At 45.2% G+C, this 27,933-nt stretch overlaps 1 protein-coding gene across 1 annotated transcript in view; it reads right to left on the reverse strand.

Moving 5' to 3' along the window:
* PLA2G4F (phospholipase A2 group IVF) overlaps positions 1-27,933 on the reverse strand; it is a 238,999-nt gene that overhangs the window by 99,836 nt on the left and 111,230 nt on the right. The window contains exons 9-12 of the mRNA XM_085627089.1: positions 19,847-19,957; positions 17,964-18,001; positions 13,932-14,067; positions 10,613-10,749 (exon numbers count right to left, since the gene is read on the reverse strand). Coding sequence (XP_085483215.1) covers positions 10,613-10,749; positions 13,932-14,067; positions 17,964-18,001; positions 19,847-19,957 — 422 coding nt within the window. The remainder of the gene's footprint in view (positions 1-10,612; positions 10,750-13,931; positions 14,068-17,963; positions 18,002-19,846; positions 19,958-27,933) is intronic.

The following is a 27,933-nucleotide window of genomic DNA, read 5'->3' on the forward strand; positions in this document are numbered from 1 at the left end:
TGTAAATACGGTGCTATGTAAAGCGCTCCAATACCTTCGGGTTGAGTTCGCGCTATATAAATATGCAAAAAAAAAAAGCCTGTTGAAAAGTTTATGAACTCACGGCTGGCGGCTTTTTTGGATAACAATAATTTGCTAAACGACACGCAATTTGGGTTTCGTAAAGGCCACAGCACTGAGTCAGCACTAATAGTGGCCAAAGGAGTAATCAAGGCACCCGTGGATGAGGGCGGTATCGCTGCCCTTATCCTACTTGACTTATCTGCAGCATTCAACATGGTCAATCATGACCGTTTGATTGACCGGTTGGAACAAGGAGGGATTGAGGGGGAGGAGGGTGGTCGCACTTTCATTACTGCGCTTATTGCCCACTGACCCTGTTCAATCTGTTTCCCTAAATTATTTTACATCCAAATCCATTTCTTTACCTTACGGGGTTTCACAAGCTTCGTTGTTAAGCCCAACCCTTTTCAATCTCTACGTTACATCATTGGCTTCTCTTGTGAAATCTTTTGGGTTGTCATTAGTGTCAAATGCTGATGACACCCATTTCATGGTTTCTCTTTCTAGCAAAGGCCCTGATATGAGCAACATATTCTATAACTGTATGAGTGCTGTGAGCCAATGGATGGACAACAAGTGTCTTAAATTAAATTTATCAAAAACTGAAGTCATCCTATTTGGCAACAACACCTCTGTTTGGTGTCCTTCTTGGTGGTAAATGAACTACGCCCTTTTCCGACCCCCCAAATAAAAGTGAAAAATCTTGGGAATCCCACTCGGGAGAAAATTCCCATCAGCGCACATCCCACCACGGGGACCGTCACTGTCCTCAGAGGGATGGCTTCCGGGTACTGGGTGGCATGGTCCACCAGGACCATTATGAACCTATTGCCCATCGCTGTCCTGGGGTCCAGTGGCCCTACAATGTCAATCCCCACTCGCTGGAATGGGGTACCGACCACAGGGAATGGCTGGAGTGGAGCCTTCTGCTTCCTTCCACTCTTCCCACTTGCCTGGCAAGTCTGGCAGGTCCTGCAGTGAGTGTCTGAACTACTGCGCATTTGGGGCCAAAAGAAGTGGGTGACAAGCCTTTCAAAGGTCTTGTGCTGCCCCAAATGTCCTGCCATTGGCACATCGTGAGCCAGCCCCAGTAGGAAGGCTCTGAAGCGCTGGGGTACCACCAGCACACGGGCTGACCCAGGCTCAGCAACCTTAGGCTCAGAATACAGGAGGTCGTTCTCCCAGTAAATGAAATGTGTTCCAGACTGATCACCGTTGGCCTGGTCTGCAGCCTGCTGCCGCATACCCACGAGAGAAGGGCACTCTTTCTGCTCCCTGCAGAATTCCTCCCTGGAGAGTCCTCCTTCTTGCTGCCAATGGGTCAGCTCAGGCAGGTCCCCCAGTTCAGCTATCTGTTCCCCTGTAGGTTCCAGGGCATCCCCCTCAAGGTCTGCTTCCTCCTGGACCGTGGGAACTTCAGGGGCCGGTTTCCTGCGCCCCCTGCCTCTTCTCCCTAAGGCCGGTTCCTGGGCCTCCCTTCTCAGGCTCCAGGTCCTCTTGAGCACCTCTACTCGCTGTCATGGACCGTGTGGTGACACACGCCCAATCTGGCATACCCAACATCTCCAGGTGAGCACTCCGCTCCACCTTAGCCCAAGGTGAGCTCTCCAGATCGTTCCCTAACAGACAGTCTACAGGCATGGCGGGCCTCACAGCTACCTGAAGAGTACCAGACACCCCCCCACTCAAAGGGAACCTGAGCCACCAGGCAGTGACTCTCGGTGTTGTCGGCGGCAACAACCGGATAGAATGCTCCTGGGACAACCTGCTCCTGAGACACCAGGTGGCGCTTGACAGCCGTCACACTGTCTCTGAGAGCTTCCACCCTATGGCCATTTATGGTCACCCACTGCCTGTATTTTTTAGTGTTCTCAGGCAGCTGGGTTTTGGGGACCACTTCACGGTCTCCTAATGAGACCAGAAACATTTCTACTGAACCCCACCCACCTTGGACACCCATCTTTCCACCCAGGGCTACACTAGCCGTCTGCCGGGGGGTTGCACCAGGGGGTGCTGGTTTACCAAACTGGCGACACTTGGGATCATTGGCAAAATGACCCAGCTCACCACATCTGTAACAGGTTGGGGGCCCTCTTTGAACAGGGATACCTGTCGGGCCCGAGTCGGTTTCTGGGGTGGGGGAGGCTGAGAACCTTTCCCTTGGTTCCCTTGGGGATTACTTTGGGGCCTCCTCTAGAACTCCCTCTGTTTACCCTTGTCCCCCCCGCTCTTCTGCTGGGGACCGTGCCCACCTTTGGCGGAGTCTCCCACGGGACCCTTGTGGACGCTGGTACTGACCCAGCGGTCCGCCTCCTCAGCAAGCTTCCTAGGGTTAGTCAGCCTACTATCAATCAGGTGCTGGCGTAGCTCAGGAAAACAATTACTGGACAAGTGCTCCCATGCCATTAAATCAAGAAGCCCTTGAAAATTATCAACCTTGCTACCCTTCAGCCAACCATCCAGTGCTCTGCAAAAAAAAGTCACATACTCCACATACGTACTATTGGGAATCTTAGTGCAACCCCTGAACCTCTGTCTATACATTTAAGGGGTTAACCCATACCTAGCCATTAAAGCTTCCTTCATATGGGGGTTAGAGTTATACACTTCTGAGGGCAAATCTAGCAGTGTGTCCTGCCCTTCACTCAAGAACCGTCCCCACAACCCTGCTCCCCAATCCTTCTCAGGGACCCGGTGGGAGGACATGGCTACTTCGAAGGCTTTGAACCACTGCCCTATGTCATCATTTTAAAAAAATTCCTTCACTACATCTTTGGGTATGTACACTCTGGACTCTACCTGCACTGGGGGTGTGCTGCCACCAGAGGGAGTGCTTCCCAAGCCCTGGGCTTTCAACTCCAGCTCCCTCATTTTCATCTCATGCTCCATTTAGCTTTTTCTCTCTTCCATTTCCAGCCTTTTTGTTCCATTGCCAGTTGTCCATTTAGTTTTGCCATCTCTATCTCATGAGCTCTGGTTTCCTTCCTGTCTGCCAACTCCTCTGGAGATAAACTTTTACTAGAAACACTGCTACCTGCAGGGGAAGGGGTTCTCCTTCCTCTTGGACCCACTGGCCCATCCAGCTGCTCCTCTGCATTATTATCATCAGTGGTATTCCTTGCTTCTACCCAGGGCCTCAGCGCCTTGTAGAACTCTACCTTATGTTTGCATCCAGTAGTGCAAACATTAAATTTCTTGCAAAAGAATTTCAGCTGTGATAACTTGTAGCTTTCCAGTTTCTCTTCTTCCCGTTCAAATTTAGTATTAACAGAGACTATGGATGCTGCTTTCTCCACCATGGTTAAGATTGGCAGTGCTCAAAAAGAGACAGTCCCAAAAGAAATCTACCAACAAGTATTGGTTGCGTTTACGGTCTGCACTCACTAAGTAGTGTTCACCAATTACTATACACGAGTCACAAATGCAAGTCCAGAATCCTCACCGCTGACCACCAATGTTAGAATCCGGGTTCTCTGGTTGGCACAGGTAGGTACTTGTGACAAGCAGGGAACCTTTCCTCTAGTCAGGGTAAGGGGTTACACTCCTAAAATAACCCCTGCTCACTCTCTAGGTAGCTTGGCGCGAGCAGACAAGGTTTATCTCAGAGCGTTATAGGTTAAGCATTTGTGAACACATACAGTAACCAAGTGACAACACTACAAATGGACACCACACAGGTTTTTATATTAAAAATAAGGATTCTTTATATAGAGTTACCACAAGACCATCAAACGACAAAAATACACAATACTGTTACTTAAGATGGTAGAAGTTTGCTTAGTTCTCTTAAGTTCTTAAATGCGACACTTTAAGTCAATGTACCTTAGATGCGACACGCAGGGCAACGAAATTGTTGCAACGATGCTGATGCAATGAAGTTTTTGGTGCAAAGAAATAAAGACAGGAAGATCTTCCAGATGCGTTACGCTTCTCCGATGTTGCGAGAAGACTCGTCTCGATGCGTCGGCTGCAGCGGCGTCACCCCTTTACGCGATGCGACGACAGCGGCCTTGGCAGCGGCACTCTTCTCCGACGTTTGCGAGATGCTTCCGCTCGATGCGATGCTGCAGCGGCGTCAACCCTTGACGCGATGCGACGACAGCAGTTCCGACGGCGGCACGCTTCTCCGTGGATGCGAGGCGCTTTTCTTGATGCGGTGCAATGCGACAACTACGATGGCTGCGATGGCGACACGCTTCTTCCTCGATGCGAGACTCTTCTCTTGATGCGGTGCAATGAGTCAGCTGCGATGGCGACACGCTTCTTCGGCATTGCGAGACACTTCTGGAATGATGCGAGACGCTTCCGCTCGATGCGATGCTGCAGCGGCGACACCCTTTGCGAGATGCGACAACAACAGCTCCGACGGCGGCACGCTTCTTCTTCTTGAGTCGCGCTCCCAGCTCCTTGCGACACGCAGTCCCTCAGAAGGCCCAACAACAGCAGTAGGCACTTTCAAAGAACTCTGGGGAGCTGGGGGGTGAAGTCCACTGGTCCTGGGACTTCGTTCAGGGGGCAAGCTCAGCACAAGCCCTTGGAGATCTTTTAAGCACAAGTTGAAATAAAGTCTTTGTAGTCTATCTCCTCTCCTTCCAGCAGCAAGGCAACCACTGCAGACCAATCCCCCAGGTCAGGGACAGTACTCCTCCTTACAGCTTTCCTAGTTCCTTCTCCTCAGGCAGAGGTTCTTCTTGTCAAGCAGGATCTCATTTCTTGGGAGCAGGGTCCCAATACTTATACCCCTAATTCCTTTGTTCCTCTGGGGTAGAGGGGCCTTTGCCCAGTCCAAACCAGTTCTTGAGCACTTTGTTGACATGACTCTTTCTATTCAGGGTGCAGGGCAGAGACATCAGCCGCACCACAGGAGGTGGAGCCAGCATTGTGGTGGCAGAGCACAGCCCTATTCAGAGTCCAGGTGCACTCCTCCCACCCATCTGGATGTCAATCTCTCTATTCACCACCAGGCTACCTAGCCCTGGCCCTCTGGGTTTTCCCAGCCCTGTCACACACACAAACCAGACAGGCAGATACACATCATAGCAGAGGCGGGCTGAAATTGTTAGGCAAGCAAATACCAACTTTCTAAAAGTGGTATTTGCAAACACAGAATATTAAAATAAACTTTACTAAAAGATGTATTGTATTATTCTGAGTTCAGGCATACTAAACTCGATTTTCTACCATGTTCCCTGGGTCTGTTAGGATCATAGGATGTAACAATTCTAACAGCCCATTCTGGCCTAGGGGAGCAGGTAGCCTTGCAATAGTGAAAAAATGAAAATGGCTGTAATTCACTATTAGGACATGCCACACACGTCAGGGCTTGTCCTACCTTATGCTTACAATGCACCCTGCCCTTGTGCCTACCATAGGGGTGACTAATATGAAGTTAAGGGAAGGTTTAGGGACTGGGAAGTGGGTGCACTTGCCCAGTCAGCATGACAGTACCAGACTGCACGCAGGTTCTGCAATAGCAGACCTTAGACACATTTCCTAGGCCGCTTCTGTGGGTGGCACAACCAGTGCTGCAAGCCCACCAGCAGCATTTGTATTTACAAGCCCTGGGCACTCCTGGTGCACTTTACTGGGGTCTGACAGTAAACCAAATAAGCCAATCATGGAATCCAACCAACATATACATTTTAAATAGGGAGCACTTGCACTGTGGCACTGGTTGGCAGTGGCACAGTGCTCTGAGCGGCTAACACCAGCAAAACACATGAGGCACAGCGACAAAAAGTGGAAGGGAGACTCACGCCAAGGTGCCAGGTCTAACACACATCATTTCACAACTGAAGCAGTTTAACTATTTTATACAAAGAACCTGTTGTTGCTAATTTATCTTATGCAACTAACAATCATTGAGAAAGCCAATAGTCCAGGCTTGCTGTAGGTGTAATGTTACTTGTATTATATATCTAGAGGCAAAGATAGAAAGAAGCAGCAAAATACCAGCCGTGCGGCACATGATGCTAGGCAGAGATTTCTAACTTATGTGTTTTAAGCCACGCCCTTAATTATATCGGCAACACCCTTTTGAGGCCCCCTCAGTTTGTTCATCCCACTTGTTTTTTAACACAAACTTTATTGAGTACTGCGGACGGTACATACTCATGCATGATTATAAGCAGACATTTAGTTTACATTTTTCTATGACAAGATGGTATTAGTCGCATACATGTTCATCGTTTTCATTATTCAACACTATTATCAACTTAATATTAGGTGTGTAAATGTAAATGTGTATGTGCTTATATAGCGCAGAATCACCCCTGGGGGTATCTCCGCGCTGTACTCATACCGCTGTAGGAACCCTTCCTGGCTATCCGTGTGAAGTGTCCACTTCTGGGCACCCCCATGGTGAAGCCAGGCATCCCAGCGCTGTTGGGGCCGTTGTGGAGACTAAGCAAGCTATTGCCCAGAGTTGCAGCGTGGGACCCATGATTAGAATAGGCACTGATGCGAGAATATCCGGTCCGCGGAATTTATAGCCCGAGACCCTGCCGCGTCGGGAATCGAACCCTGGTCCCGGACCAGTGCTCTGCATCGAGGTCTGCCACTCTAACCATTGAGCCACACTTTTCCACAAGTGTAAGTTGGGGTGCAGGGTTTTAGGCCTTAGGGCAGTGGGAGGGGAATGGGTAGCTTGGTTAGTTTTTACGGGGGTCGGGGTAGGTTTTAGGGCGGTGGAAGGGGTTGGGGTAGTTTAAGGGACGGCGGGTAGGGGCAGGGAGGTTGGGGTAGTGTAGGGTTTTAGGCCTTAGGGCAGTGGGAGGGAAATGGGTAGTTCGGGTAGTTTTTAGTGTTGGGGGTCAGGGTAGGTATTAGGGCAGTGGAAGGGGTTGGGATAGTTAAACGCACAGCGCGGGGGCAGGGGTGGGGGGTGGTTAGGGGGAGGCAGGGTAGTGGCCACCTTAGCCACACAAACCCCCTTCCCATTCATGCCTATACCACGAAATGTCATGGTAAAGGAATGTGTGGTAAAGGAATATTTAAGGGACGGCGGGGAGGGGCAGGGAGGTCGGGGTAGTGTAGGGGTTTAGGCCTTAGGGCAGTGGGAGGTGTATGGGTAGTTGGGGTAGTTTTTAGTGTTGGGGTCGGGGTAGGTTTTAGGGTAGTGGAAGCGGTTGGGGTAGTTAAAGGGACAGGGTGGGTGGTGGTTAAGGGGAGGCAGGGTAGTGGCCACCTAAGCCACATATACCCTTTCCATTCATGCCTATACCACAAAATGTCATGGTAAAGGAATGTTTAAGGGACGGCGGGGAGGGGCAGGGAGGTCGGGGTAGTGTAGGGTTTTAGGCTTTAGGGCAAAGGGAGGTGTATGGGTAGTTGGGGTAGTTTTTAGTGTTGGGGGTCAGGGTAGGTTTTAGGGCAGTGGAAGGGGTTGGGGTAGTTAAAGGGACAGGGTGGGGGTGGTTAGGGGGAGGCAGGGTAGTGGCCACCTAAGCCACACATACCCCCTTACCATTCATGCCTATACCATGAAATGTTGTGGTAAAGGCATGCGTGGTAAAGGAATGTGTGGTTAAGACGCATTCGTGGTTGGGCTGCGTAGTAAAGGCATGCGTGGTAAAACCAGTCGTGCTTCTATCACACAACCATCTGAGATCGACACAGATATGCATTTGTGCACAATGAAATGGCGCTAAATGCAGCAGAACACAAATAGCAGGTGGCTGCTCTCTGAATATGCTATTTCAGTCAGGATTCCTGCCCCCAAATTACACAAGTAGGAGTAATTGCATAATTATCAGTAATTCTGTATAAAAGTGTAACCCGGAATTATCGAAAATACTCCAATTACTCCTGCATAATTGCAATTCTGCTCAGGCCTACTTATGAGCTACCCCTAAGGTAGGCCCTAACCACCCTAGGGAATGGTACTAAAAAAGAAGGACATGTGGGTGTAAGTTTTACATGCTCTGGCAGTGAAAAACTCTTCAAGTCATTTTTCACTGCTGGAAAGCTATCTCTCCAATAGGCTAACATTGGGTTACACTTAATTAGTTTGGGCCAGATAGAGAAATCCTGTTTCCACTCAAATGAGCTGACATTTAAAATCCTCTTTAATGGCAAAGTCGGATTTTCGGTTACAATTTTGAAAATACCACTTTTTAGAAAGTTGGCATTTTCCTCCCCTACCGAACTGTGCCTTTCTGCCACTATCCTGGGTCACATGACTGTGAATGGCCCTCCTGTGTGGGATGTGTATTCTTTCCAGACGTTGGGACAAAAGAGTCCTAGGTGTGAGCGGAGAGGGTATGTCGAACAGGATGGCTGTGGGGGAATTGTGCCATGCCCTGATTGCAGCACACACAAAAGAGCCTGACACCAGCCCTGCCTTTGTCACCCTAGAGAGTTTGGAGCCTGGACCAGAGGAAGGGAAAGAACTGAACAGAATCAGTTTTGGGGTTAGCCTCGAGACTTTAGGGTCCTGATGTCCTTTCAGGATTAATGGCATAGTTTATTTAGCTAACCTGAGAATTTGTGGCAACATGAATTAGCTAGTGAGTCATGGAGACTAACAAACTCGACGTGCCTATCTTTAAAATGGCTGCCAAACCACATTCCTTCTCCTATCCTGCCATCCTCACCAGCTCCCACCTCACGTCTTTGGATTCTAGACTTTTGATCACCTCCTGATCCTCACTCTATTCTGGCGGACTCCGAAACGCATCCATGGCCGATTCCCGGTGGAGCTGCTCCGACATTTATAGGGGAGATTGGCTCTGGCACACCGCTATGGCCATTACCTACCTAGCCAGACTTCGGACATTTGTCCTATTTTCTTCCCTGCTGCTGTCTCCTTCTTGTGGATTACCAGCTTTCCCTGGTCTTTCTGATCCTGATTTTCGTGTTTGTTAAACCACTCCTGTATTGTATTGCCAATTGTAGAACAGGCATGGTAGACATTGAATTCTGCATAGAATATTATCACTGGAAGATAAACAATTTGGGTTCAAGTATGAAGAGAAATGTGTTCATCAATATTTCATTCAGGCTTGTTTTCATTTGGCATTATTTGGCTGATGTATGCTGGGGAGCTTGTGCGTTTGGCCCTTTTCATGTGACCCGTTTCAGAAAGGTTAAATATACCTAGTATAGTTTGTCAACCCAAGGGCTTAAATTAGCGTAAGTAGGTATTAAATTCAAACTTATCCCAAACAGAGAGCCCGAAAATATGTCTTGCCCTAGGCCCCTTAAGGCACTGGGTTTTAAGAAACACCACCCTATGGCAGAGCACTTGTCAGGGTGTACCTGAAAATATGGAGGAGATATCTTAACCACAGCCACACACCAATTTGATATCCCTCTCCCACTCTGCCATCAAGAAATATCAAGACTCCTTCTTGAAAGATGTCCCCTAACAACACTTTTTTAATGTGTTTCAAATAAGTACCTATGGGCCAGATGTACAAAGATTAGGAATAGCGAATTCCTGTGAAATGCAATTAGGAAATCATTACTCCTAGTGTATGAAACTCTTTTGAGTTTCATTAGCGATTACTAGTGGGTCGTAAATAGGCCTACCTTATCCACATTAAATTGGTAAGTTGTCATGTGCGACTCACAAGGATACGCTGTCATCACAGGGTTGGTGGCTGGCTGGGGTCAGCAGACCCCCACATCTGTGATTGGTTTTAAATATGCAATCTTTTTTTTTTTACTGCAGCCCATTTTCCTTACAGGAAATCGGGCCGCATTCAAAAAGCAAAAAAAATGAAACGTTTAAGTTTCTTTCTTTATTTATGAGAAGAACAACTGCATGTGCTTTAAAATATTTATTCAACCATGCTCAAAGGGGAAGTGATCCCTGGGGCACATGCTTACATTTGCGAATGGGTTACCATCCACATAACACTGAGAATTGGTATTAGGGAGGGGTGTCAACACATGCCCCTTCCAAATACCGAATCGCAAACCCAAATTGCAATTTGGTAACATATTACCAAATTGCAATATAGGTTTTGTACAAAAGTACAAGCATTTTTGCGGTCTCAAACTGCCCGATTAAGCCAATCAGGCCATTTGCAACCGCAAAAATTGTTCGCACGTCTGACCCTATGTTGGTATAATTTGCCTAAAAGATCCTCAGCTGCTACTCTACTGCTTTTCGTTTTAGGTACCCGCTCCTTTAAACATATGTTATCTATAAATTACACTAAGACTAAACTTATACATTGCACATTTCCCAAACTCTTCTATATAAATTTTTTCACTGTTTGCTTATAAAGCCGTCAACACCCAAGAGCCCTGGTTCATATTAAACAAAATAACAAATAAACAACTCAATTATATCTCTTATAAAACTATGTTACATGCAATAGTAATCTTGATGATGGCTTTCTTTATTTATTTATGACTAAGATGATGCCATTCAATGGAGGCATGTTGTTGGTCTCACTGACTTAGAAAGAGGGGCTTCCCTACATTTTTAACATATCTGCCATGATGAAGTCTCAAATTAAAACAATAGAATACCAAAAGTTGGATAACTGGATATAGAGGGCCAGTGAATAATGTGGTGCATTACAATCCCTGTACATACCATGTTGACCCAGAGACTCCACTGATGTAGGTTAGGGCGTCCAAAAGTTTCATCTCCTGCAGGGCTGCTAAATTCCCGAAGAATGAAGTCATTGCTCTTGTTCCACCTCCCGAAGCCACCACTGCCACCACTGGTACCTGTTGGCAGAATAATACAGTATGTTATCCTCAGTGCAATGCTGATCACTTTGTGCTTAATTTGTAAAAAAATAAAAAAATAAGTGCCAGAGTTCTCGTCTGGAGGCAGTTTTCAACAGCCAGTTTCTCCTGGTAGCGCCGCCTAAAACTGAACCAACTGCTAACCATAAACGTGGGGAGTGGAGGTAGTATAATGGCCAGAGCTGCCAACTTCAGAGCTGGGGAACCAGGTTTGAGTCTTGGCATCGGCTCAACATCTTGTGATTCTGGCGAATTTCACTTAATCTCCCCGTGCCTACCATAAATGAATGTGTCTTAACTGGTGCTCATGAAAAGTGCCAGTGTTGATGATTAAGTACCAGTGCTAAGCACCTGAAACCACTGCCCCAAATTAAGCACTCTCACGGTGTGTAAGTTGAAGGCAAGTAACAGGAGGCATGTGTAAGAGCTGCAGTCACCATCTCAAGGAACATCTCTGTAATCATGAAGCGGTGTTAAAACAATAAACATTACCATAACCACAAAGCATGAACCAGGAGAAAATGTTTGTCATGTCGTATGAAGCATGCAACGTTGAAGGCATGCTTATTAGCAGGATATCCTGGTAGACCGCATTTCACTGAATCAGCTCGGGGCAACATGCATGCAGATTATCAGGGATGCCTAAGCCCTTGCAGTCTGGAGTTTTATGCACAACACTGAAGAGATGTAGAGGAGAGGTACAGAGTTACAAGGTGATGGCTTCATATGTTGTCCCCCCATTTCAGTCAGAAACACCCTGTCTGGTGATGCTATATGCATCTTTACTATGTATTGTTATTCTATTTGTTTGTATGAATGTATGTTGGGTTCTTTTATAGTGATCATCTAGCTATACAGCAACTGACCACAATCAGTACTGGTGCATTGGTAGACAAAGCACTCTTCATGTGATGTCTGGTGATAGAGGTTTCACACCTGGTGGTCATGGTGTTTCTTGAAGAGGTGGTGGCTCTTTAATTTCTTCCTCAGGTGCAGGAGGGAAGTGCAACCAGGGATGAAAAGCCAAATGACTGCTAAATTCAAGCATGTGGCTTCTCCTGGTGTTCTACTCCATGCACTTCCCTATTTCCAGTTTGGTCATGTTAAGGCTGCATTTGTTGTGCTTGCTACCCAACCTCTGGATTTCTTTTTACGAAATTAGTGACCTGTTGGGTGCAACTACCTTGAAGACAATGTAACAGATTTTGAAGGTTAAACAAGCAGGTACCTTGAGCCTGTGCAACTCTTGTAGCATGGAAGTGACATAATCGTACTTCCTTTCCTCTATGACAGTCGGAAGACCGCATGCAGAATGTACTTAGTTGGGACAGATGGCCATCTGAAATGCCAGTAAGGAGGCCAGCTGTGTGGCAGAAGACCAATGACTGACCTGAGGCTCTCAAGCCAGTTGCTGTGCGAGTTGGCTTGAGTAGAAGTGAGTAGAAGTGAGCTGGTGCCGGGTTGTCTCTTCTTTGCTACATGTATCTGAAGCACTAGTTGCTGTCAATATAGATACAGAGTGATCTGCCCCTTTCAGTGAGAAGGTTGTGATTCTGTCTTGATTCACAGAACCTGATTCTCAAATTACACTTAGTAATGCGTTTTGTAGTACTACAAAATGAATGTACTACAAAATGTAAATTGTGCCTATACTTGTGTGCAGCATTTTATATTTTTTTGTTGCAGAGTTTTATATAGCGCGAACTTGACCCGAATCCAATCAAGTATCAGAGCGCTTTACATAGCACCAGTTACGTTACATTAGGACACACATTCATTCTTCGTTAGGCACAGGGAGATTAAGTGATTTGCCCAGAATCACAGGATGTTCAGCGTCATTGCCGAGACTCGAACCCAGTTCCCAGGTCCGAGGTCGAGCGCCCTAGCCGTTAGGCCAACTCCTCTCCCCAATTCTCACCACCAATGATATCACAGAACTTGCTAGCTGTGGAAAATTAGTAAATATAGTCAATAATAAAATAAAGATCTTACAATGCCAAACATCTTTAGAATTAAAGAACTTAAATATTAACGCAAAACATAATATCGCAACGGATGACGCTCTGGTATCAAAATATCTTTTCACTGATTTTAACTTGTAATTCAGTCTTGTTGCATGTGATATTTTACCTTCCAGGAATATTTTTCATTCTTTTCCAAATAATGGTGTAAAATTTCCTTACATTGCATGACCTTTCTGGCACATTTTTCAGAGAATTTATCCGAACTCAAGGACAATATTGCTGGCAGTCGCTGCAGTGTTTGCCTGGCAGATTATCTGCCGATTTATAGTACTCTGGGGGGAGGGGCTGGCAGAAACACTGCTGATGCGCTATTGTTACAAGGGGCCGATTTTTGAGCACTGCTGCAAAACCGGTCCCCAGTAACAAAAACGGCGCATTCCGGCCCACCGGGGAAATGCCCGGTGCTTGCTACGGCCAGTCTGGCCCTGCTGTTAGTATTTGTGGTGGGTTTGGTATTATCTTTGACCTCTAGATCACAAAACCGCCACTGAACAAGGAACAAAAAAGCATGTCTATCATCAGTTTCAGCAGTACCAATAGCACCAAAGTACAAGGGATTGCTGCAGCGCAGATGCAATTTTGCACCAACATTTCTGGATTACATGGAATTGCCCTGATGCCGATACAATCCCCAAAAAATCAACACTAAATGACCAGCTGATAAACAAAAGTTGCACTAAATGACTCATGTAAAACTGGTAGTGTCCTTCTGATGACTTCAGTCCGAAGTGCTATCTGTGGTTCGATTTTCAGACTCACTAATCCAGAGATCAAAACCTAAACTCTATAATTAGAAGCACTAAATTGGATTTAAAATCGGATGGATGCAGGATCTAATGTTGGGAACAGTTTCCCATCTTTCATTGTTAGGCAAAGTAAGAAAGACATGCAACTTTAAATTCACACATTTATAAAGTTGTTTATAAGACTTCCGCTATATGCTGTCAAACAAAGCGCAGCAAAGGGCACCCAAGTGTTATTTTCAATGCCCAATCATATTTTTTTAATAATGATGATCATGCAAAAATAGACCCTCCTCAAGTATCAAAGAACAAACTCAAATGTAATTGATGGTCAAAAAGGAAAATCACCCTGGATGCTTTTCAAGAAGTGTTAATGGGGTGGGGAGCTCCATACCTCGTCTTTGCTAGGCGCATTTTCCAACTTGAGCGCCCCCTTCAGGGACTGGGCAATAATTGGTTTCCTCTTCTTCAGATATTGCTTCTCACCACTGGACAAGGCGAAGCCGAGTCGGACATCAAGGTCTTCATGACTGTGTTCAGAAACACAATGGTTAATATATAAGAGATACACCCCCATTACATCTTAAAACGGAATAAATGGTCAAAAGGATGTGTCAGACTATAAAATTAAGATGAGAGCATGCAGGGGCCTATGAAGGGGGTATTACTTCAATACAAAATGTGCCCAAATGTATTCTTGGCTGCTCAACCAATTACATAAAACAGCTCTTGTTGTATTGCTCAATTCAAATTTCACACAAATTGGTTATACTCCTGAGAATGATGAACTCTTACACTTAAAGACACAGGTTAGAAGGGACAGGGAAGTGGGGACACCACCTTAAGACTACAGATGTAGATATTGACATAGATGTATTTTGATAAGAGCAAAATCATAATGGGATTTTGAAACACCACCTTTGGCACGATGCACTTTATCATGTTCTGCACATTTTAGTAGTCCACTAATTGTTTACACCGGATGACTTTAGTTGTTTTTAATTCAGCTATTTTTCCTTATCTGGTTTTGCCTGTGTGAGACTGATATTCTCTGTATCTTGTTTTCTATACACAGTCTCGGTTACTTTTTTAATTGGCACATGTTTTATCTGAGGATGTTTTTTATTTGTATTTAATGTGTGTGCTTGTATGGTTTTTGTGCAAGAAACCAAATAAAGATTGATTGATTGATAAGAGCTAAATCATAATGGGATTTTTAAAGCTACCTCTAGCCCCAGGAGTAATGCAGGTTTAATAGATAAGTATGAACTATGAAACTAGAAACTATCATTTGCTACATTCACACTGTTTAAAATATACAGAAATAAGGGAATACGAAAACCAATTATGCTCAGCAAGAAGCCTGCCCGCTGAAACGCATTGCTCTCTGAAATCATGCAATTCGTTCATTCAGAAATGGGAGATATTGGGAGTTAAATGAACGTGGAAGTGATGCACGTCAGGATGAATGGAGATCTGAAGTCATGAAAGTTAATACTAGGCCTGAGGCTGCATGGTATGAGAAGGCTATTGTTACCATGGTGTACTGAAATACCAAGATCCCAATTTAGAGTTTAATGAAACAAGTCATTAGACTCCTCGGGCCAAACTCCAAACCTGGAGCTCCTGAGAGATAAATAGGGCTGAAGAGTGCACCCACATTTGCTGAGAGATCTTGACTACCACCTGTGTCTGAGTGCCATCTGTGTTTTAAAATGTACAATCTGGTTGTGGTAATTGCAGGAACTTTCTGACAATGGCAGCAGGGATACTAGCATGGTGGGGATGTGGCTGTGAGCTCTGCCCTTTGACAACAGACAAAGCACACCTTTCCACCTCTTCAATCTCTGAATTTAAGGGATGAGAACAAGGTATCCCTTAAACCATCAATCTCACTAGATAGGTCATTTAGCAATGCACACCAAAAGGAGAGTAGCCCTTTAGAGTACCTATGTTACCAGGCCAGAGGACTCAATGGGACTTCCCCTTTCACAGATGTACATGAGCATCGGTGCATGATAGGATCTCAGCGGTGGCCTATTACACATTTCTAAAGAAGCCCAAAAATGTATCTTTCTTACAAGAAGTAGCCTAAATCTTACACTTAGACGTGCCAAATTCTTAGTGTGGTTTCTCAGATATTAACACTAGTAATGATGCAATCAAATTTACAACAGATCATTTAAAAATTACTGAAGGCAAAAGGCAGCACTTCAACCCCAATAAAGAGGTATTTGGTCAACATCTTTTTGCATCACTTCCTCTGCAACCCTCCCCAAAACAACAAAAGTGCTACACTACCAAAAAAAGTATGTGAGACATGTACATTGTACAGTTACCTCTTTGTATTTCACATCAGCCTACTGTTTCGGAGGTCAAATGACTACAAAAATGTTACCAAGTAATGCAGTAGTATGTGTGTGTAACAGTAGTGTGAGGTAAGGACAATTACTATACATGACTCTGCATGCAGGTGTAAAATACAGCATTACAATCTCAAGTCAGAATGCAATTCAGAAATAAACATTTTTCCAGACATAAAATGTTTACTGTGGGAAGCAAAAGACATTTCTACAAACAGGCCCAGGACCGTATTTTAAATGTTATTTTCTCTCATAAAACTTACCAGTGAGCAACTACTTCGAATTTAGCTTCCCCCATGCCTCCTGTCTACTTCATCCACCTGTAGCCTGTTGCCTGGACTGTTTTTTAGGCTCCCTGTGAAAATCATCAACCCACCAAATTTCCACTGGCCAGATTAGTTACCGACAAGGACACCGCCCACTCTGTTACACCCCATCCCTTCCACCATGCTGACTTTCTGTTTCATTAAACAATGACAGAGAGCAAAAATCTCAGCATCTCTATCCATGGAAAGAGTGATGAGACAGGGAGTCTTTGAAGGATTGGTTTATTTTTAAAAACTATTGATGCTGCTTTTCAAGCCCCTTCTGAAGGAGTCACATCTATGTGATTCTCACAGCTGGTCGTTTCCATCGCTAACAATGGATAGTTCTTTTACAGTGGATCTCCAATGACAATATCTGGGATTCTGACTCCCTTTACTTGAGGAACCACGACTGCAGCCCTTAAACCTTAGGGGCCCCTCAAGATCTTCTCAATGTCAACATGACAGGAATGTTTTTAAAATGTTCACGCTAGGGAGGATTTTGCCATGTCTGTCAAAAATAACCAGCAACATGGTTAAGTGTGTATGAATAAAATTATGACTGGACTGTCTTAGCTGCCTTTATTTTGGTGGGCAAGCAAGCTTACTATAGTCTGAACAGAAAGACAAACTTGCTATGACTTGGAAGTTTTTGTAATCGCTTCCCAATCCAAACAATAACTTCAGGATAAGCTGAGATGCTCACTTTACAACTGTTAAGAACTATCCCTCTGATATATATGTGCCCAGATATGCTAAAGTTCAGTTTCATACCTACAACTAGAGATCATCCTCACAACGCATGCGTAAATTTGTTAGTACTGCCTGAAGCAGTAGAACAGGGAATGTTGCCATGCCCACCAAGCTGCAGGATAATGAAACTCATTTCTGGTGGAGATCGGAAGCGTGTCCACTCAAGGTTGCACTGATCTGGCTATTGCGGCAGCTTTTCAATCGTCTACAGACCCGTTCTGTAGTAAGCCACACAAATGTTCTGCCAAGCATGGAAGTTCTTTGGTTAGATCAGCAATAAAGTAACTCCTTTACAGCATCAGCCTGCAGTTAAGAATTATGTCTTGAAAATGGTATCTGTCATGTTTTAAGATATACTCCAGTTATGTTTATGTACATTTTATTTAGCTCAGTTATGTTTAATTTAGCCGTTTAGTTTTTTTTACATTTATTATCCGTCAGCTAAAGCACTTTCTCAGTTGTACCTTCAAAATCCATGCAGTAATGCAATATAATCAACAACATTACAATATTGTGAATAAACACACATTTGAAACATATTTAAAAAGAGGGAGAAGCAGGTTAAATTCCACCGACTCAAAAATCCACATAAGAGGATTAGTAGGACAAAGATCAGCATGACCCCTGAGAAAATGTGGGAATGAAAAAGAACTCTATTCACAGAATCAGTTCCCTTACATAGTGGTACTCTGGAACCAGGCAAGCACTAACTGTTGTAATGAACCAGAAGTAACTGAGGCATCTTGTGTGCTGTGATTTAGTAATATATATTTGGAACTTTATTAACAGCTGGAGGTTTTTTGGTTTCTTACATAAGGAACACAAAAACAGAAAATGAGAAACTATATCAATCCAGGAATTGGTGGAAAGAATGTAAGTGATTGGGATAAAGTAATTTAGCATTTCATGATCCTAACAGCAACAGTAGGTTTCACAATCCCACTGGAGTGAACTTGCTTCCTCTGCATTTGTCCTTTATTATTATATTATGATGTAAGAAGTTACCTCTCTTCAGTTCTAACGCTCAGATCCACCTTTTGGTCCTGAAAAACAATACAATATTTTTATATTATTTCTATATCTATATTCAATTACAGCATGACATACATTCATTTGCAAGCAACACTGCCACTTTCTGCTTTACCCATAAATTTCTATAAGAAGGCTGGTGATAACAGGATGGCTGGTAAATACGCGCAATTTGCAGGGAATAAGATATCTATTTGAACGGTTTACTTTGTGCAATCAGAGTGTGATTTGCCACCATCTCACAGGCAAACATTACACAAAGCAATCTGAAAGTGTGTTTACATGTGTGCACAGAGGAGTAAGTTAACCTGATGAAATACAAAAAAGAACATCACTCATAATAACAAACTGACAAAAAAATAATATCTGAAAGGTGAACTTGATGAAACATGGAGCCGCAATGTTCTGACAAGTGACTCACCTAGCAGGGTTTCGAAACAATCTCACAATAAAAAGAAAAGACGTGAGCATTTATCACACATACTAAAAAATGCATTTTGTAAATAAATTGAAGTAACAAATTGCAGAATGAAAATGTACTGAAAAAAATGATAGATTGAAATTTGGCTAGGAAAATCTTTTGATATGTAGGTAGCTGTAGTATCCTCTGATCACGGCTGCAGTCTTTCTATGGTATACAACAAAGGAATAATGAAAAGGAACATGTTGTGAGTTAAATCTAGAGTATAACACAGAGAGTAGGATTAGGAGAGGGTGTTTTAAATGAAAAAAAATTTAAACGCCTCCAGCACGGTAGTGTCTGCCTTGCGGAAGTGGAAGAATGGGACAGAGAGACAACTGAGAGGGGTAGGTGTCTGGCAGTAAGGGGAAATAGAGACAAATAAGAGTATGCAGAAGATGGGGTTCTTCTTCTGCCTAAGTGAAGGACAAAAGCAAATTTGTCGAGCAATTTTTGGGTAAAAACACTTCACAGCAATTCATGTTAATTACACTTTTTGTTCAGATGTTTTCGACGTCCTCCTTTCGCCAGGTAGGATTTTTGTCACATTAAAACTTGTTATGAACAGATAGAGTCAATATCTAAGATTTGGAAAAATACATATGGGCACTGGCTGTATGGGTGGCTGTGCCTGATAAAACTTATGTAGGTTCTACAATTGTGAATACATCATTAGATTTTGTGAAACTAAACATTTTTCAGCCATACCCTAATCAGCCTTGACTTCACCCCAAAAGGGACAGTCTAGTCCAAAGCTTGCTGAGCGGGGCCTCAGTAAAAAGGCTTGACATGGCTGGAATTTATTTTGGAGGTGCTTAGACACCTTGCATCTTTAAAGTGGCATAGCAGTTTGGCAGGACTCGTTTTTGTACTATCTGTACAATCACATGGGTGCCAAGAATGATATATGCATATAGTTTGGTCCCTCTCTACATTGGCATTGTAAAGAATGAAAAGATGATGTACTGGAATATGTCACAGTTAGTGAGGTAACTGAGATTCTTGAAGTATTCTTTCCTAGAGAAAAAAAGAGGTCTTTGAAAAATGAAAAAGGGTCATAATTGGAAAATAAAGGAGTGGATTAACAACATATTTGACAAAATAAATGGGGGGACACAGTTAAGCATCCCTCGCTCAATAAGGATAATCTATACAGGACAAGTATTACATTGTCACAGAGCCCTGTGCAAAAAAATTGCACAGATAGTTCACAGAAGTAAACTTGATAGCGTAAAATATGGCACGCAAACCTTGATTTTTGGCATTAGCATGCAGGATCATTCTAAACTGGCTTAGCTGAATTGAACTCCAATGATTCTTGAGTCTCAAAAATCATAGTTTCTGTACTCAATAGCTTTGGCAAACATTTCAATTCGAACAAAGAAAATAATGCACTAACCTTTCCAAGAGGGACCGTGAAATTCACCTTCTCTCCAACTGGAAGGGATGACACTGGTAATGATAGCAGGTCCCCCTCCACAGGCTTCTTTACCTCCAGGTTCGAGCTGTCCTGTAAACAAAAAAATAATGTAATATTTAGTCATTATAGAGGCATTCAATAAAATATGAATAAATGGCTGCAAGATTAAAAAACAAGACTCGGAAGAGGTAAAGGGGTGCCATAAGGAGGTTTACATTTCCATACCTATGAATTTGTTTCTTTGGGATAATATCCATATGTGTCATTTTCAAGAAGAATCTGACAAGGTGATCTTTCCAATGCTCATCAATAAACTTACCAATTGTAACAGTTCTGGTCTTTCAATAAGGTGGCATTCTACAATTGCGTATATTTTTTGTCTTATACTATAGGGTAGCAGCTCTTAACCTGGGAAACATAATGCCAACCAACTCAGGGGGGGCAGCAACTGCATAGAAAATTAAATAATATAAGCATATTACTGAAGTATATGTACATAAGAAAGCAATATGTCACATTAAAAATGATAAAACAGAGGAGGAGCCAAGATGGCGACCGGGACGGCAGCGTAGGCTCCCGGCTCTGTGAACCTCCGCATCCCGTACATATATCCTGCATGAGATCCTTAGCCTGCGCTATATGCCCGTGTTGGTGAATGATAGCGGCAACCGATCGTGTGACTCCGAAGTTTCTGGCGGCGGTATCGCCGGAGAAATGTCCAGTTGAAGTTTGCGGCCTGTGCAACCCTGGAACCGGGACTTCGAGTGGACAACAAGGCCGGGCGGCAGTTCAACAACAGCGGCCTTTGATGACTGGGTGGAGTCGGCCTAGCCGGAGCGGTGTGAATATCGGCCTACATTTCGCCGTGGTCGTTCCTACCACTAAGCGTAGCGGAACGAGTGCATGCCCGAGGTGACTACTCCACGATTCCCCGGTGATTGTCCCTGCCTTCGCCGGCGAGCCGCCCGGCCGCCGCCCGTAACTAGCCCGGATTTTAGCGGACTGCTCTCAGATTTTCGCGGGCGCAGGTCCGTGGAGGGGGTGACTGTTGCCCGTGACCACACGCCGGATATATTTTTTTGCCTGCCCCCGAAACCCTGATTCCAGTGACATGGAACCTGAGGCGCTTGTCCCTGAGTCCTGGTCCCAATCTGGGTTGGACCTACCCGGCGGCCATCTTGACAGGACGGAGTCTACTATCCCGTACACTGGGTCGCAGCACGATTGGAAGTGTGCGCCTATGAGGAGCATCGCGGTGCGAGCGCCGAGAGCTGTGCTGGGGTATGGTGATCTTCTTGAGGCTCTCGGTGCCCTCCATTCCACCTTGGTTCACGGCGCCTGGGTATTGGGGAGTAAGCTTGATGGGGTGACATCAGCGTTGGAACAGTTGCTCCCTGCCTGTCCCCAGGTACACGGGGACTTCCTACACCGCACACAAGAGGACAGTGTTGTGGCCGCCCCTGTGGATAGTGACCAGCTGGAAACTCCGGACAGTATCTTAACGTGTGATCGGCTGGCTGTGGGTCTGGTCTGTTCCGGAGGTATTGGATCTGAGAGGGGGGTGGTGGCCTTGTCCCGTGCGCGGCCTCCGGCAACCCAGGCAACATTCAAGCAACGGTCGCCTGCTCTGGCTGCTTTCGCTTTCTTGGACCTTGTGTGCGGTGCAGATCCTGGGGCAGCACTGGGAAAGATGACTCTCCATACTGCTGACTGTGTCGGTGACCAGAGACTTCCACCCTACCTGTGTGTGTCGCTTCCTGTTCTCTTTGGGACGCTCCTCTTCTTTGTAGCATTGGACATGGCACTGGGTCGATGGGTATGCACGGGTAGATTCGCAAAGAGTGGCCAAGGATAAGGCTGATCCTTCAGAGGTAGTCATCTAATAGGCGGGCGGGCTCAGGGGTTGCGTGCTCTCACGGCATAACTGTCAGTGTACTAGGCGCCTAATGCTCCCCATTCTTCTTTGACTTGGTCGATTCTGTGTTGCTTAATGTTTGCTTTAGGGGAACACAAATTGTGCGGGAGGGAGAAGCCGGGGGCATGTTTTGAAGGCCCTCCTCCAGTTTATTAATATTCTCTCTACCCCCCCGTCTGGTGGGGTTTCTTTTCCTACTCCTCTTTCTCTGTTTCTTCTATATTTCGGGTCTGGTTCCGGGGCGACAGGCACGCTGCTGGGGGGGGGGGGCCGTACTCATCTGCAGAGGTGCAGGGTGGGGGGTTGGGGGAGGGGATCCTTTAGTCTTTAACCTCCTTTTTTTTCCATGGCCTCCTTTTTCTTCTCTTATTCTTCTTTGTCTTTCTTTTACGGGATCAGCATGGTAGAACTCCTTCGTCGTTAATCGCTGCGTTTTCATGTGTGCCACAATTTCCGTGGTGTTTTCTGGGTTTTAGGGCAGGGGACTGCAGGTGCAAATGGCCGTGATATTCCTCCACATCCTGAACTTCTTGTTTCAGCGCCATTGACTAGATAAATTGCTGTTTATCGTGGACGTTTATTATTTTGCCTGCCATTTCTTGCTGCTGGGAAACTGTTTGGCACCTGATCCTTCCATTCTCCCTTATTATAAAATGAAAACCTATTGTATCATGGCCTCCTACTTGGGCGGTTTAGTGGCCGAGAGTATACCAGCATGGAAATTCTGCTCCCCGAGGTGCCGCCTGTGATAAATATTGTTTTTTGTTACTCTGACTGCTTAGCGACCGGCCCCGGGGGTTGTAGGCCCATACTTGTTATTGGTTGAAATGTCAATAAAGGTTTTTCAAAAAAAAAAAAATACAAAAAAAAAACAAAAATGATAAAACACTCTGTAAAGTCACAGAATTTGAAAAAGAAGGCAAAAAATTAAAAGCCTCATTACAATGGCGGTCGAACGAGCATCCGACCGCCATCGCCACAGGCAGGAACTGTCCATCAATGAGTCAGCGGTCTCGCCCACACTATTAGGATACGACCACCGTGCAGGGAATCATAAAATGTTGCTTTTTAGTGCGCTTGTGCTGCAGCCCAGGAAAAGGGGCGCAGTACAAGCCGCATAAGAAAAAAGCATTTGGTGCACATCCATGCACCGTGTGACATGCACCACACTGTGCATGGATGTTTCGGGGTACTACATGTGCCCCCCCAGGCCTCTAAGCTGTGGCCCCTGGGAGACGGGGGTTCTGCTTGGGGCCCCCAAAGTCCCTTTCTGTCTGCCTATTCATGGCAGTGGGACCGCCATGAACAGGCGGACGTAAAGGGATATCCTAATCCCTTCAGCGGTGCCTGAGCAGGCACCGCCTCCATAGTAGGGTTAGGAATCGGACCGCAGTCCCGACGGGTTCTTTGATCTTGTCGGAGGGGCGGTCTCCCCCCCACCCCTAGACATCAGTAGCGTAACGAAAGTTGAGGGGGCCCCCCTTGAGGTAATTCAGTTTCTGATCCCGTTCGTATTTAGCCACCATTTTATGTCATTCTGCCATTTTGTGTTGCCCTCACTCAGGCGGCATGGTGAACGAAGTGTTGTTTTCCCTCATCCTACTGCAACGTGTCAAATAACCTCCTGCCTCTGTTTATAGCTGGTGTCAGGGTCCGCCCGACTCCACTAATCCTCGTCTGGTCTGACTGATCCCTGTTTCAACTATCTGTTGGTTCGCACCATTGTTTCCTGACTTTATCTTATCCTCTGGCCTTCGCTATTCTTTACTCATATTCTCTCATTTCACAACTGTCCTCCGGGGCATACAAATGTGTCCTGCCATCTGCAAGTCGACTTATAAACACTACCACTGATTAACTTGTGGGGAAGGGTGACAAACACAGTTGGGAGCGAGGCTTACTTGAGTTACCTAAAATCTTGTTTTCACACTCTTCTCATTGGTTAACCCTGTATGCATTGGGAGTGTTTTTTGTCAACATGTGGGTTATAAAAGATTGTGCGCCACGAAGTAAAGTGGCAGTCTCCTGAGAACATACCGAGTGTACTTCTGGGACAACTGTACTTAGCTGCAGCTAATAAACCTTATCTTCTACGCCTAACGGAGTGTCCCGTGTCTCTGTTCGACAAAGCAGGTGAACTCAGGAGATTAAGGCGTACTCTGCGCCGCCAGGCCCATAAGGTTCTGGTTCTTCAATTGGCGCCCGAACGTGGACCGGCTTCAGAGATAGCAGTCCTGCCCGAGGATCGTGAGGAGCCCCGCAAGAAAATTCTGGAGGAATCGCGAACAACGTCAAGCGACCCCTGTATGTCGAAGTGGTCCGAAGGTCTTTTGCAGCGCGGTTTCTCCTTTCTGACGGCTGCTGACGACTGCTGCCCTGACTGCCGCCCTGCTTTGGTCCCTTTGATGATGTTTGGTATCGCGAGACATTAGACGGGCCTCTGTTGGCGTAAGAAGACACTTAGTTAAGTATTGGTGGGTAGCTCCCACTATTTTTGTTTTGATTTGGGTCTTTGATTTGGCTATTGCAAAAGCCGAAGCCGAGGGGTGAGTACGTTTGTGCTATATTATTTGATTTAACCCCTTGATGTTTGTGAACAGCCCAGTGAAATAACGATGCCTGGTCTGAGTAAGTTTAGGAAATTCTGTTGCCTTGGTTGTAGCCTTGGTTGTAATAGGGATTCCCGGCTGGAGGACTCTTGTCCGATTCCTCCGGTTGGAACTCCCACCTATGAGCTTTATTCAAAACATGGTGTCGGCCCCATCGCCTTTAATAAGGCATGGATCAGATACACGAAGAACGGTGGCGTTCTACAGTGGCCACAAAATGGTAGTTTTGAGCCTGACATATTAGACAATTTGGAAGCGATATTGTTCAAAAGACAAGCCCGGCCGGGATTGTTTGACTCTTTCCGCCTCTGGCGCAAGGAAGCCAAACAGAAAGAAATAAACAGGCAAAACGAGATAAGAAAGCACAAAATATGACGATTATGCAGGCTGCCCAGAAATTAAAAAATAATGAGATTGATAATGCAATGGAAATTTCAGAGAGACAGCATCGTATGGCAATAGATAGATGCTATCCGGTGTTGCCTAATTCCCCTTCTGATAAAAGTAAGGATCTGGAGGAAGACCCTTTGATGTCTCACCTATTGAGATTGCCTCCACCCTATGTACAAGGTGCTAATGCACCCCCGTTGTTACAACCTGTTCGGTTGCCTGTTGTTCCCCCACCTGTTCCGGTTCTTCCACATTTGCCCCTTCCGGTATTGCCACTCCCACCTCTCGTGCCACCGATTCCTTTGTCTCCATCGCCTGAACCTCAATCTTCTTTGCCTTCGGCTCCCCTTATAACTGCCAGTTCCTCTCCTGTATCGCCTAATACCTTGTCCCCTGTCCTTATGTCTAATTCTCCTACTGTGCGCAAACAAATAACAGATACTGTCTCGGGTTTCTTGTCCCCTTTCTTTGAGACTTTGAATATGTCTCCGGCTTTCTCTCGAAGACAGTCTCGTAGTCAACTTCCAGGTTTCGACGAACGGGTGGTATTGGACTCTCTCGCTCGCAAATGGATCGAGAAGGGTCCCCAGTATATTGTGAAAGATATCATGATCACCTTTCATCAGTGGGAGGCGCCCACGCAGAGATATGTATTTAATGTTATGTGTGACACTCTCGCTAAAGAATGGGAGGATATGGATTTGGATTTACTTCCCCAGGGTCTGTTGGATGTTCAGGCTAATTTCGATAAAGGACTCATTGTGGGTTCTAGGGTTGAGGATGCCGTAAGGACACTTGTTACTTTTAGGTCGTCATTTCCTTCACAAACTTTTCTTGATTCTGATCCTGCTGTTCGGCAGACATTGAAACATTACCCAATGAGAGAGGTTCCTCCGATATGGAGGGAAGAGGTTGCGCAAGCAGGTAATAATCCAGCTATTCCCGCTCACTTCCAGCGTATATGGGTACATGTCCCCTGGAAGAGATCTGATGTTTTGGCCCTCAAACAATCTTTACCGGATCCCCGTAAAAACCCTGCTGGTTACTATAAAGAATTGTCCCAGACTGTTGATGCCTGTATTATGAATTTAGCCGATATTGACATGTTGATGGGAAATGTAGTCCCACAAGCGTTATGGGCTCGGATTCGTAGAGAGGATCACGCTCAAGAATTGGGTGGTACATGGAATGCTATAACTGCCTCGGATAGAGCACAAGTAGGTGGTGCTAAGCCTGATGTTTTGATCACAGAACTCCCTGGTAGGATTATTACCTTAATGAAAACAATGATGCCCGCCTTACGAGTTAATTGGGATAAATTAGCCGCGTGTAAACAGAAGAAAGATGAGTGTCTCCGATTTCTTCACTCGTTTTGAGGAGACGTTTATTGATCACAGTGGTCAGGATATGACTACGGAGGGTGGACAGCGATTATTTGTAGATACATTTGTATTCAATTTGCTCCCCGAGTTGTCACATAAGTTAAAAGACTCTGCAAGTTTATGGGCTGTTTCTTCTTCGGCTCAGATATTGGCTACTGCACAATATTACGACAACTAGGATAAAGAGGAAAAAGATAAGCAAGAGAAAAAGACTAAAGAATTAAAAACGAAGGTTCTTCTGCAACAAGCTTATCCTCCTCGCTCTGCTCAGCGCCAGTTTCAACAGCCTCCCCAATTTCAGAGGGTGTTTCAAAAGCCTGAGCCCTATATTCCGCGGCCTTTGTTAGGTCCTAACCAATGCGCCTATTGTAGGGAGGAAGGTCATTTTAAGAACAGCTGCCCGGTTTTATTACAGCGTAATGGAGGACTATCTACTCCACGAGGTCGTGGTGGTTCCCAGTTAGCACCCAGGGGTAGAGGTCGAGGTATGTCGCCCCAGACACAGCGTTCCCTTCCACCTCCACATTCTATGAACTACTTTGACCAGCAAAATACTCAGTCTACACAGTATTACAATGATGATTACTATGTTGAAGGTGAGAATGACGGTCTTCACGCTAACTAGGACAGCCATAGACAAAGTGAGGGAGTTGTATCGATTCCAGTAGATCAGAATGGGCCTTATGTTAATGTCACTACAATGGGTGTTTCAGAGCCATTTCTTTTAGATACTGGTGCGATGAGAAGTTCTATTATTCACTCCAAACTCCTTTGTCTGGCTTAACAAACGTATCCGTAGGATTTTCTGGCGCCCCAGTTCATAGCCCGGTCTCTTGTCCTCTGCCTATTTCAATTGCTTCTTATGATTTGGAAGCTCCGTTTCTTTTAACGACTGGTTGCGGAGAAAATCTGTTGGGTTTGGATTTATTGAAAAGATTGCATGCAACGATATATTGTTCTCCTTCTGGTGTGCATCTAGTTTTGGGGCAGAAACTGACTTCTCCAATGTATTTGTCTAAAGATCAATTTCCACCTGAATTGCTCTCTCTCCCTGCGACACTTTGGGCCACGGGTACAAATGATGTTGGTTGTCTTGAGATCCCACCCTATGTTGTTACCCTCAAGCCCAATGCTAAATTGCCACGCATCCCTCAATACAAAATTCCCAATGATGGTGAAAAAACACTTTTTGCTATTATTTATGATTTGGTTCAGAAGGGTGTGTTCGAGGAGACGAGGGGAAATGTATGCAATAGTCCTGTTCTCCCCGTTCTTAAACGCACTGATCCTTCTCAGCCTCCTGTTTATCGTTTTGTTATTGATCTCCGGGAGGTTAATAAAATTGTTGTACCACAGTTTCCTGTTGTTCCAGATATCACTGCCCTATTAACTATGATACCTGCCTCGGCAGCTCGGTTTTCTGTTATCGATCTGAAAAATGCTTTCTTCAGCATCCCCACTGCTGAAGAGAGTAGGGACATTTTTGGCTTCTCTTTAGGAGGCCGAAGTTTCCGGTTCAAGCGCGCACCCCAAGGCTATTGCAAAAGTCCCTCCATCTATAGCCAAGCTCTGAAATGCCAGCTTGATGCTTTTACTTTGCCGCCAAGTGCTACCCTTATTCAGTATGTGGATGATTTATTGATTGCTGCTGATTCAGAGGATATTTGCTAAAAAACGTGACTATTGCACTATTGCGTCACTTGTCTGACCTTCACCATTAGGTTTCACCTTCTAAATTACAATATGCCCGCCAAGAGGTTACCTATCTAG

The sequence above is a fragment of the Triturus cristatus genome, chromosome 9 (genome assembly GCF_964204655.1).
Source record: "Triturus cristatus chromosome 9, aTriCri1.1, whole genome shotgun sequence".
Classification (NCBI taxonomy): Eukaryota; Metazoa; Chordata; class Amphibia; order Caudata; family Salamandridae; genus Triturus; species Triturus cristatus.